The sequence below is a fragment of the Vidua macroura genome, chromosome 20 (assembly GCF_024509145.1).
Source record: "Vidua macroura isolate BioBank_ID:100142 chromosome 20, ASM2450914v1, whole genome shotgun sequence".
NCBI lineage: Eukaryota > Metazoa > Chordata > Aves > Passeriformes > Viduidae > Vidua > Vidua macroura.
In genome coordinates, this window is record NC_071590.1 from 4,976,435 (window position 1) to 4,989,405 (window position 12,971).

Sequence of the window (12,971 nt, forward strand, 5' to 3'; positions counted from 1 at the left end):
TTTTAGGAAATGTGTGCCCTTCCAAAGTGTGATGAACTCCAATGCAAAATCGAGCAGAGTGTTAAGTAACTGGTGGAGTGGGTTTGCTGACAGATTCTCTGTCGGGTATTGAGCCCCAACAGCGGGTCTTTGGGTGAGGTAATGGAAGCTGGGGGTTTCACACTCTGGAGCTTCTGTGGGAGAGCAGCCTGGGAGAAGGCTGGGAAAGGAGCAGGCTGGGGGATGCAGAGAGCAGGGAGTGCTGCTGCCTCTGGGAAAATCCACCCTCCTGGTGGGTTTTAGCTCACCCAGTGCTCAAGGTGAATGGTGCTGCTGTAGGGCTGAGCTGAGGGTGGACCTGGTGGGAACAAAGGGATTAGTGACAGTCTGGGGTAGAAACTGAGCAACAGGAGGAGGAGAGAAGCTTTGGGGTGAAGGTTGAGGGTGCTGTGAATGAACCTGAGCCTTAATTCTGGAGAGAGGGCAGAGCACATCACCCACCTGGTGCCACTGTGAGCAGGGCTGGAGACACTCGTGCCTGGGACTTGTGCATGCACCTGGGTTTGAGGAGGATGGAAAGGGAGTAAATAATGCTGCCTTTTGAAACAAATAGGCAACATTTCATTATTTTCATGACTGAGAGAAAAGGTTTATTCAGTACAGACCTTTGGCATTGGATAGTCTCCAGTTCTTTGCAATTTCTGAAAAGTTTTGAATTCAAGGTGTAGAAGAAAAGACAGGAATAATCATCTTGGCTCTGGCACTGCCAGGCTTTTCCCCTCACAGTGCTTTTGTTGCTGGCATCAATATTTGTGTGGCTTTTTTCTGCTGATTGCAGCTCCTTTTGAAAAGCCAGTGCTACCTTTCCCCTCTTGCAAGATAGTTTGATAGGCTCTGCCTACATTTGTGGCACTGGCTGTTGCTGTTGTGAGCAGACAAAGCCACAACACCCTTTCTTTTTACTTTTTCCTTTTGGTTTGTTTTTTTTTTTTTTAGTAGCCTGCTAATTAAGATAATTTTATTGATGGCTCCATTGGCACCTCTATTCTTGCTCTCTTTGTTCTATGCAGTGGCCACCACACACGTTGACTCCCTGTCCCAAAAGTATTGCATAGAGCCCTAAATTTGTTCCAGTTAAAGCTTGTTTAAAAACTTACTTGGAGTCAAATTACTTCAGTATGCGGAGTAAAATGTGTTTATTGAAATTTTCTAACTAATTCTGCGTGTGAAAGGTACTTGCATCAGTTTGCCAAGTGGCAAAATGCTTCCTAAGAAACATGTTTTAATGCTTGTGGGTTTTTACTAATTTTTTTTCCTTCCTCTGGGAGTGTAAATTACAGGTATTCTGCTTTCTGTTATTTGTTCAGCAGTCACTGTTGAGTTGTAAGATGGGATCATGATTCTTGAGATGATGTGCTTTTGTTGAACTGTCTGGTCTTTCCTTTTGCTTGTTTTAGAAAGGGTCTTTACGGGAAGGCTGACAGAAACTCTGCTCACAGAATCCGTACAATATTTTACCTTTCTAAGCACTTTCAGCTGAGAACTGGGGCTGGCCTTTTACAGTCAAAACAGACATTAATAAAAATTCCCAGTGTCAGCTCTGTGGTTTCTCCCCCAGTCATAATCTAGAGCTTTATCAGGTGAACATGGCTTTGTTTTTCCAGAGTAACACACCAAGCTTGCAAAGCAGTTTATAATTCCTGAAATATTTTGAAATACTTATATAATTGGTATGATGATTTCGGGATAGGTGCAAAGGATGGGGTTTTGAGACTGAAGGGTGGATTGCCTCATGGAGCAGTCAGGGAAATGTAAAAGTTCCCCAAGACAAGCAGGCTGTGAGTGTGCAGAGTTGTGCCAGATGCTTCTACATTGGTGTCATCCTGGCACCAGGAAATTTGCCTTTAATAGGAAATTAAAAATTGCAAAAAGCTACATTGAGAGCTTTGATAGATCTGACAAATGCACTCCTGTGAGAGGATGAAAACAGAAATGAAACTTCTGAAAATTCCTTTCAGTAGCAGATGATCAGTAGACTGGGGAACTGATTGAGCTGGTGATAAAGGGAAATACCTTAAATACACAGAAACAGGATTTCAGGGGAAGTGGTTAATGCTACATTTACTGGTAGAAAATACCTATCCTACATGTAGTTGTGGTTTGTGTTGATCCTTGTAATAAGTAAAATGAGTTTATGGTGAATCCCAGAATCATTAAAATTGGAAAAGACCTCTGAGATCATCAAATCCAACTTGTGACTGATCTCTACCTTGACCACTAAACCAGAGCACTGAGTGCCACATCCAGCTGTTTCTTGAACCTTTCCAGGGGTGGGGACTCCACCAGCTCTCTGGGCAGCCCATTCCAATGTTTGACCACCTTTTCTATGAAAAAATTCTTCCTGGTGTCCTGTTAATCTCTGCAGCCATGCTTAAAGCTTTCAAAGGCACAGCTTAGGCTTGCATCCACGTCTGGAAGCCTACCAGGGAATAATGAGTTTGTCCCAATGTTGTCATATGTGTTTCTTGCTCCACTGTAGGAGCTTTGTGGTAAAGGCAGCAAGGATTAAACATTTAAATATGGGAGAATTACAAAAGTTTGGGATACAGTTATGTCACAGTACTTATAGGTTGTTATTACAGGTTTTTGTCACTTCATCCATGTGGGCCATGGGAATACTGGTTCAAAGCAGAGACTAAAGACTAGTTATGGTTGTTGGAGCAGCTTTTGGGGGAATTGGGATGCTGAAGTGTGGTGGTTTCTTTCATTGTGAAATGCCCATGGCAGGGCAGTGGCCAGTAACTGTTAGAAGTGGGTGAGGGAACAGAAACTTCATAAATAGCCAAGCAAGTTCAATTTCTTTCCGAAATTGTTTTCCTAAGCGAGTAATTTTTAGGACTCAACTTTGAGAGCAGCCGCCTAGCAGCTCCCAGGTCTCAGGCATGGAGGAGCTGACTTGAATCTTCTTATTATGGAAAGGAAAGGCCTTGTTGTGTTTAACTGGTCAGTGGTGCAGACCTGCTGCTGGGTGATTATCAAAGAATGCATCTGGTAGGCAAAGACATGTCAGCAGTAAAGGAAAACAACCTTGAAACTCGCCTGCAGTGACCCTGCAGTTTCATAATTACTTGGGGTCAAGCTAATTGCAGGCTGGGTGCCAAGAAGGAGGATTCCACAGCCCCCTCACTCCAGCTCCATTCCCACCTCCCTGCTGGAATGGTGCTGGGCCCTGGACAGGGAGCTGGTTCAGTGCAGCAGGAGGTAGGAAGGGAAGGATGAGATGTTTTCAGCAGGCTCCCTCTGCTCTGGTGGGTCCCATGCAGCCACGGTGATTGTTGTTACACTGGATAGTGGATTGACTCTCCTAGTTTTAGATTTTTTATTTCTCTACTGCCTGAAAGAAAGCTTTTAATGTTTGTTTTCTGGGGACTGTTCCTAATGACTCCCACACTTAGGAGCATAAGACTTTCTTGTCTCCTCTCCTCCCACTGCCTCCCTCCCACCCCCAGTAAATTTGTTGCAATGGGTCAAAGTAGAAACCCTGGAGAGAGTTCTTTAGTTATCTCTGAACTGTGCCTGCCCTAAATCGATGGGACTTTGGGGCAGGGGGAGGGATAATGGTCTTGCTTGTTCTCTCAAGATGTGCTCCAAGCAGTGACTCCCTTTCTGCAGGTGGCCCTTTTGGGCCAGAAAGTTCATTAGCCAGCGTTGAGTCCGTGGAACTGACACTTCCAGGCTTTGAATCCTTTCCACAGCCAGGTCAGCGCTGCAACACCTTTGAGCCCTGGTTTTTGTTTGCTTTTCATTGGAACCCTTTTGATTCCAAAGGGAAGGATGAAGGATGATACTGAGACATGGGCTCCTATTTTTGACTCTCCAACACACTTCCCTCTGTGCAGAATTATGTCGCGTTTTACTTGTTATCTACTTAGAGAGTGATTACAAGGCTTGGGGAAGTGTTTACGTCTCAGTGTTACAATGTAGTCAGGTTTGAAATATTGAAGTTACTACTATTTGCTCCTTAAAATGAGCCTGCTTGCAGAAATAATGCATTGGCCACATTAATTTTTTTTTTAAGACTGAGATTAAATCACAAAAGTATGAAAAATCTACCATAAGTCCTTTTGGGTTGTAATCCTGTATCTATTATTAGGTGTGAATAAATGAAACTTGCATTGTCCACTGTTCAGATCAAGTAAGGAAGAAAAGATTAGCAATTTTCCAAACACTTTTGATTTGGTTCTTATTAACTATGACATGGCTTGAAGATTTCACACCTTATTTTGTATCAGATCATGGGGTTAGATACCTGCTGCTCCTCAGCTGGAACTGCACCTTATGCTCTCAGTCGCTCATCAGTGCAAGATCTGGAGCTGCAGCCCTCAGAGTCAGGCAGCTCAGGGCAGTGGTGTGCTGGCACTTCTCCTTGGCAACAACATCTGTGCCTGGTATGCCACAGGAGGAAATGTTTTGTGGGGAGGAATGATCAGACCTGTCCCAGAAGGAATTCAGAAAGTAACAGCAAGGAGCCTGGTGTAAGGGCGCCGTGGCACCGCTGTCAGTCAGGCAGCGAGGTGAGAAAGTCCTTTGTCATTTGCTACCTGACTCTTCATGGTAGCACAAAATAAGAAATCTATTTCTTTTTTAATCAGTTCTTTTCCTTTCTTGTCTCTAAACTTGGAAGCACAGGTCTTTAAAAGTCTTGCTTTTCCATTGGTCAGGTTCCTTGCTAGGGATTGATATCGGAAACCAAAGCACTTGGTTCTTTCTCCACTGAAATTCCCTCTTACTTCATGATTTGTGTTTTCTTTGCTTGGCTCTAAATGTGTGCTTCCTTTTTAAATATAGTTTTCCAAGTTTCTGGCCGTACCAGATTGTTTATATTTTTTAAAAGCCTTCTGCTTAGCCGTTATATTGCTCTTTATAGTTCTGCTTAACCACATTGGTTTCTGTTGCTCTTTTTTCTTGCATAAACTTAGCTGGGATGAATTTCAAATGTGGTTTATCCAACTGTTAAGTATTTCCCACTTTTCTGCAATAGATTTCACATATGTTACAGAATTCCAAACCAAGATCTGGTGGACATATTGCCCTGTTTCTTTACCCAAAGTCAGATATAGAAGGATTTTTAAGCATTTCAGTGACAATATTTAGGTCACTGGTTCCAGCACGCTGCTTGGCTTCAAATCCATTTGTCATATTGAGCTGGTTTCCAAGGATTAGGATAACTATGGTCCATATATTTATTAAAAAATCTTAATTTTATGCCAATAAACCTAAAGGGGAAAAAAAATTATTGGTCCTCTTGAGTTGTGAATTCAAAAGGTTTTTTATTTTCCATCTGGAGGTCAAACTATGGAGTTCCATAAGACACATGTGCATCCATCCAGGATTTACCCATTCAAAAATGTATCTAAAATTAGGAATTAGGCTTTTTCAGAGTATTTAGATGGCAGTGTTTGTATCTAGTAACAAGTCAGCAACTTGACCACCTATTTGGGGTCTGGTATTAGACCTGACAGGAGGTCCCAGCCTTGTGCTTTTGGTCCCTTACAGGTGGTTGAGTTATGAACAAATTCCAGAAGTGTGGCAAATTTCTGGTGGAGAATATTGGGAGTTTTGCAGGCAGGTTGGAGGCACCTTGGCAGAGGGATGAGGTGAAGATAGTCTTGCTCTAGCATGTTGTTCTCACTTTTAATGAACTTTTCTCACAGCCAAGTTTTTCTCTCTTTGAATTAATAAGAGTTTAAAACAGTGCTAAATTTCTTTTATGAATTCTTGATTCTCCCAGTGACTTGGGGAACGATGTCTGTAGCTGAATGGAGAGGTTTGCCTTTATTTTTTCATATTATGTGGAAATACTGCAGAAGAGGCACAAACTGACACAGAAGATTGAGTATTGTTGGTTTATGCACTGATAAACCCGTTCAATCTGTTCTGGTGACATTTGGAGGCACAGCACTGAGTGGAGGAATTGGGATGGGGATAAAACACTTGGAAAAAACTGGAAAACAGTGGGACCCGTGCTTCAGCTCAGTAGAAACTGTTGGAAGATACTCTGGCATTCATCAGGTGCTTAAAAAAAGATATGTTTTGGAGAGGAAATGGACATACTTGCTAATAATCTTGGAGGAACAGATTCCAAAAAGCTAATTTTGTATTCAAATAAGGCAAGACTTAAATAGAAAAGAGCACTGCAGTGGCAGTATGGAGTTATATACAGCATATCATAGGAAATTAAGAGTGACTGAGGAGTAACCAGTCCAGAGTCAAGTATAAGGTTAATCAATATTTGAATTAATACATTTTTATAATAGGATAACTCAAAACAGGGAAACCAGTATCTTTAAAAAGCAAGCAGGTGAAAATAAACCTGGTTTGAATATGTCCACGATCTGTAATTTTCACTGGAGCTGGGAATTTATTAGGAGGTGTGTATTGTGTGCCATTGCTCCTGTCCTTTGTCATGCTGGGGTGGAGCCATGAATAGTTTTGAGAAAAATGGTGATGTTTTGGTTGCAAGATGGAATCCAAAGGCTGTAGCCCTTCATTTGCTGTTGTTCAGGAGGTCAGATCTCTGGCTGCCTGGTGCTTGTTCTGTGCTGCTCCCTAGCCCTTCCATCTCCATATTCCCAATGACATGATGTATGTATGAGGGTTTTGGGTTTTTTTATTTCTGTGACAAACAGAGCTCTGACTGAATTTCTTTTTTTTTTTTTTTCTTTTAATTTTTTTTTTTTTTTTTGGGGTGGATTTTGTTTTGTTTTGTTTTGTTTATTTTGTTTATGTTTCTTTTTCTTAACAGAGGGAGCTCGATACCACAGCAACAATATTGGCGAACCGGCAAGATGAAAGTGAGCAGTCCAGGAAAAAACTTATTGAGCAAAGTCGTGAGTTCAAGAAAAACACTCCAGAGGTAAGGAGAAAACCTATCCCAGTCTCTTGCTGTAGTAGGTGGTTTTAGGCATGTGGAAGTGATGGTTTCTTCTTAAAGGTTTATTTCTATAATTTTCTTGTATGTATTGTCAGGTCCTTATTTATACTTGCTCATCTCTGATGTTTTCCTCATCAGGGAGCTTTTTGCATTCTGTAAATACTGAAATGTGGATTGGTGGTTTTAGAGGAAGCATGGACACTGGCCTTCAAACAGGCTTGCTCTAAATTATATAATAATGTAAAACCTGGAGAATTGCAAAAAAAAAAATTCTTCAGCAATCCAAACTCTGGAAGCACTTGGATGTAGAAAGTGACATTTCGCTGCCTAAATAAATCTATATCAAGGGCATAACTTTGAAGATGCTCATTTTTCCATCAAAAATCAAATTAAGTTTTGCTGTTGATTTCACTGGAAACACAAGGTCAGGGCTGAGCCAAGCTCCCCTGGGAGGATGTGCATGGAGCACAGGTGTGGGGTAAAACCAGTGGGAAAACTGGGAAGGGTGAATATTATGTGTGAGAAGCTGGGAGTGTTTAAACTCCTCAAACCCACAGATAATCTCACTTGGCTCTCTGCTGAAAGCAGAGCAGTGCTCAGGGCTGGCTGGCTCCTCTGTTTGTTTTGTGGATTTGGGTATTTTTTTTTCCCTGCTGATTGCCAGCAATCTGTTCATCCAGGAATGTTGTGGCATTTCAAAGCCAGTTCCAGATAACTGATATGCCAGCACCAGCTCCTTCCAAGGCTCTTCCTGGGAGGGAAGCAGCAGGCAGCTCTCCTAACCTTCAGTGCTGCTTCTCCAGCAGCAGATGCTGCTCTGCATCCTGGGGATGCTGACCCAAACAAGGGCAAAGGGAATGTGGGAGCAGGAGGGACTCGTGGGGAAGAGGCAGTGTTGTTTACCTGGTGCCCTGAGGAGGCTTTGTGGGGCAGAAATCAGTTCTCTTTGAAGAAGAGAGAATTTGGGGAGTGCAGCTTTGAAGGAGTAGGACTTTTTAAAAGGTGTAAAAGAATTTGAAAAGTGAGTTCAGGAGCTGTGAGAGGGTGAGTTGATTCCCTTTGCAAACTATTGGGAAGAGAAGGAGGAAGGACAGAAGTGAAAGAATATGGAGAGTATAGGAAGTTGTACAGAAACCAGAAAACACATGGAATTCTGGGGCCACATTTTCAATTGTTTGCTAGAAGCTTAAGTTCATACTACAAATCCTAATTTGTTTCCTGCTGCCTTCTTTTTTTTCCTATAAGTAAAATGACAAATTCTTTAGAATGTGGCTGTAGCTGCCAGTTCCCATCTGATGACATGTTACAGATTTCAGGAGGATTTCTTTAAGCCAGTTTTATTTCTGTGGAGCAGAAGGGGAGCAATAGACAAAAACCCCCAGAACACTGCACTTTTAAAGTGCATTGTGAGAGCACCTTGGTAACTCAGTGGGAGAGGAATGTACAGAGGCAAATAGATCCTGTTGTAATTACTTTAAGAGATACAGTGGGAAATTGTATGCAATTAGTCCTTTCTAGTAAGGAGGATACAGAAGTTAAATCATTTGATGGGAAGGTTTTAAATATTATTTTACAAAATACAGTTCTGTAGCCTCTATTCTCTTCCAGAATACATGAGTTATTTATTCAAAAACAACACTCTGAACATCCCCAGTGTTTGAGGAAATTGGGATCTCTGCTAGGTTCTACATCCTCATCTTTTGTCCTGGGACCCCTATGAAACCACATTCCTTTAGAACCTTGCATGATTTTTATAGGTTGTTTCTTTGTCTGCCTTCTCTGCCGTGGTGCTCTTCTGCAGCTTTGTTTCTGAAGAGCAACTTCTACTTCCTCTGACAGAGAAAGAATGAAAATGGGATCAAGGAATTAGAAGGAAGTGTCTGAACTGTAGGAATAGGCAGCTGTAGCCAACCTGAGATGTAGTTTTTGCCTCCAGGGGCATGGAGGGAGCTCAGATGTGGAAGGTCTGTCCTGTCCAAGGGATTTGCTGTGGTAGATGGGGGTGTCCAGCTGGACAACAGCACTGGATTTCCTCCTCACACAAAACTTACAGCTTGTGCAGTGTGTGTTCACCTTCAGTTCTTTTTGCACTCCCAAAAAGCAGGGAGGTCTGCTCCAAACTTCAGCAGTTTTGGGAGGCAGTTGGAAATCAGAAGGCAGGATCAGTAACTGCAGCTTTGCCTGGAAACCTCCCCAGGATGGGAAGCATCCTTGAGGTGGACAGGGAATGCACAGGGGGACACTGGCATCTCCAAACTGATACATTTAAGTTCCTAAAACATCCAACGTGCTCTTTTTCTTAACAAAAGAGTTCTGTGGTAGAAAACCAGCCTGGATGCAGAATGTTCTTCAGATAGATAAATAACCCAGTGTACAGCTCAATTTCAATTTCCACGATGAAGTAACAACTTTCTTGGCATTAAAAGAAGAAACAAAGCCACAAAGATGGAATTGTTAAATGTAACAATCTGTTTCAGAGTTGTACTTTCCATTTTGTGTTTCCCCTGCCTGCATCCCTGTCAGTGCAGCCCTGGTTTAGGCTGTGCCAACATCTCTTTTCCTCTGCCCTTGCCAGTCCCACCATAAATCAGGAGACAAGTGTGAATTGCCTTGACTTTCCTATTCATTGCTGCCTCTAGACTTTCCATAATATCCCCTTGAAAGTTATCTCCTGTGCTGCAGAAAAGGATTCCAAAAATTCCTAATGAGGTTGAGGATACTTCTGTTTCTTTTTACTTTAAAAGTTGTGACAGATCTATTTGGGTCATTTCTGCCTTCTTTGCAAATTATCAAATTGCTGCAAAAGCAATACAATGTTTTCATGTTTGGAGGAATGTCCCTAGGGCTTCTGGTATTTAAAAATGTTAAAATACTATTTCTGTCTTGGCATACTGGGAGATGACTCTGGGAAGAAGTATCTCATGTTTGGGAACTTTACATGAACAGAAAATTCAGCAGTGGTTGTGCAGAAACTTTCAGAAGGGGCTCTTAACCTGTTATTGCAAAAATACTCTTTACCTCTTCACACCTTTTAGGAGGTCATGTCAGACCTGCTGCTCATAGATGTTTTGGAGTATTTTCTGTCTCAATTTGTTTCTCCCTGAGCAGCTACTGTGGAAGGCTGAGACTGGTCAGGAGATTACTTGAAACATCAATTTTACATGACTGTTACTTGGAAGACATCTCAAAATATATCATGTGAATTGCCAGCCTGCATCAGATGATTATTTTCTTACAGTGACAATCCTGAACTGTTGTGACCAACTGTGGTATTTCTGGGGTGTTTTAACCTCTGTGAAATTCTTGTTCTACTTAATCCTGTCCTCATATGTCAATTCTGGTGTGAATAACAGAATGTTTGAATGACCATCTTTGAGAGTTGGGGTTTTTTTAGTCTCTAAATAATTCCAGGTGCACAGGTTAATAATTTTTGGAATGAAGTGTAGATAGCTCCTAATGTTGATAACCTTGCTTTTGTTTTTACCCAGATTCTTAGTTCAGTAACAACTTTTTGCTTATCTATTTCTGTTTTAAACATTGAAAAGCTTATCTAATACTTCTACTTTTAAGACTGTTTAACCTGTAAGTCTCCATTGCTTTTCTCTAGGACTTGGCCAGGTAAGCCAGGTAATATTGAGCTGTGGGGCTGTTACCAGGGGTCACAAGGCAAAAGAGCAGCCTGGGAGGCCTGGGTCAGCTGCTCTTGGGAAATGAAATAAGAAAGTAATTTTGTGATGGGAGATTGTGAGCTCTACAGAATGAGGCAGATGTGAGGTGCCTGCATAAAGGCCAGAATTAGAGACAGGAGCTTGCCCTGTTGCTGTGGGCTCTGGTTTTTATCCTGATGGGTGAAATGGTAAATTGGATGGGTCATTCCTCACTGGTTTTGCCCTTTGCAGTTTCTGGGTTGTAAATGAACTCAGCTGGTGAGATTGAGAAAGTCAAGATTACCTTTAAATGCCCAAATTCCCATCTGAATCCTGTAAAGCAGATTAAAGCTTCAGTAGGCAGAATTATGGAGGGGTGTGGGAGAACCTCTAAGCACAGAAACATAAATTCTCAAACAAAGATACTCTGGAAAGTGGAATATGGGAAAGTGCTAGAAAACAAAATAATAAAATAATACCTGAACACTGACTGGCCTTCTGACCCAAGCCCTTGGTTCATCTCAAATAAATGACATTTACCTGCCTACATCAAAGCTGTTTTCTATCAGTGTCACCCAAACCATCCCCATCCTGCTCCATCACAGTTCTGCAGCTCCCCAAAGAGAAAGGAAGATGCCTGTAAAATCTTCTGTTACACAAGTAATGGTTTAATCATCATGTTGTGTGTCAAGGTGATGCCTATCTTTAAGATCCACAAGCTTAAAAAAAAAAAAAAAATCATTATAAACGCAAGTCATGAGGAACTAAAGGAAATTAAGACAGTTGTTATGGAAGGGCTCAGTTTTTCAAAGTGCAAAATTCTCAAATCCTTCGTCTCTGGTGTTTCTGGAGTATTCTATTGAAATAGCCACTCTCTACAGCAAAAGATTATACAATTAAGGGTAAAAAAAAACCATCTGCTGCTTGAATTAGTTCTTGAAGTGAGAGCAAGATCTTCAGAATTGTGGGCAATGTTGATTCCCAGAGACTTTGCACAGTCAACTTTGGTCTAGTCTGTGTGACAAAGTGGAAATGATAACAAAATCTACTGAAAACACACAGTCTGTCTGAGGATAATTGATGTTCTCAGTGTCTGTGTACAGAGGGGTGAATATTGATTTGCTGCCATCTACAGCTGGGTTGTTCCTCTCCTTTTATTGTTTTCTTTTTTCCTTCCCCCCTCCTTTTTCCTTTTCCCACTTTCCTTCTCTTTTTCCTCTCTTCTTTCCTTTTTCCTCTTTTTTTCTCTTTCCCTCCTAGTTTTCCCTTTTTCCCCTTTGATGAATATTTAGATGTCATGTCCTGCCTTCCCACATTTTTATTCTTAAGAGCTTTGCTTGCCAAAGGTAAATTATTTTTATGATAATTTGTACTACATGGGTTTGGTTTTTCAAAAGCTAAATGGAGAAGTATATTATTATTATGTGACTTTTCCAGAAAAGTAATAAAATCTATCTCCATATCTTTAAATGTGATCTAAACACCACTCTTGTGGAGTCAGAGGGGTTAAATCAGGTCTAGCCTTATCCTGGATGGATTATTTAATACATATTTCACTTTAGCATATTCTCTTTGTTCACAGGAAACCATCACACAGTGTTTCACATCAGTGTTTCTAACATCTATTTCTATATTATCATCTCTTGCTGCTTTTTTTATTGGAACTGAGAGGACAGTAAAACAATTATAATTCACAGTTGTATTTTTCTAGGATTTTCCTAAAACTGACCTCCATTGACCATTCCTACCATACTCACTAAACTTCATTAATTTATTTTTTTAAATAATTGTCTTTATTGTCTTAACTGTTCCCAGCAGGGCAGGGTGGCAGCAGAATCTGTGCCATTTATTTGGGAATAACAGGGCTTGAGAAAGTCTTTTTAGCAAATGAGGCCATATTTTGGGGATTATTGCTATGTAGGATTTCATAGTTCATGATTTTCAAACACCATTTGGAAAGGTCTGAAACCCAGGAAAAGAGTTCCCCTGACCTGCAGAAGTCATGATTGTGTTGTGTGTTTTTAGGCAGAGAAGTTCAATTTAAGGCATTTTTCTGAAATCACATCACCTAGGCCACCTTGAGTTGCTGTTTCTCTCTCAAGATACCCTTAAATCAATTTTCTACAACACATTTACCTCAAAAGTCTTTTGTAAATCTGAAAATATACAGGCAATTACTTTATTCAAGAGTTCCAAAAACACTCAAGAGGGGAACGCATCTGATGCAACCCAACTCATTGGAGTAGTTGGACAAATTAATTCCTCTGAAGTCACTTGCTGTTAGTAATGTAGATTTCTTTCATTTGAGAATTTTCAAAAATTCACTTTTCTTCTCCCAGCTTTGGCTGCAGCTGGTGGATTTCAGCAATGCCCAGGGTGCAGCATTTTCCATGGCAGAAGAGGAGAAAAGG

At 41.1% G+C, this 12,971-nt stretch overlaps 1 protein-coding gene across 9 annotated transcripts in view; it reads left to right on the forward strand.

Moving 5' to 3' along the window:
- Positions 1 to 12,971, forward strand: part of CUX1 (cut like homeobox 1) — a 270,331-nt gene that overhangs the window by 43,388 nt on the left and 213,972 nt on the right. For all 9 annotated transcript variants that reach the window (XM_053995232.1, XM_053995235.1, XM_053995234.1 and 6 more), the window contains exon 2: positions 6,785 to 6,895. In XM_053995232.1, the coding sequence (XP_053851207.1) occupies positions 6,785 to 6,895 (111 nt within the window). The remainder of the gene's footprint in view (positions 1 to 6,784; positions 6,896 to 12,971) is intronic.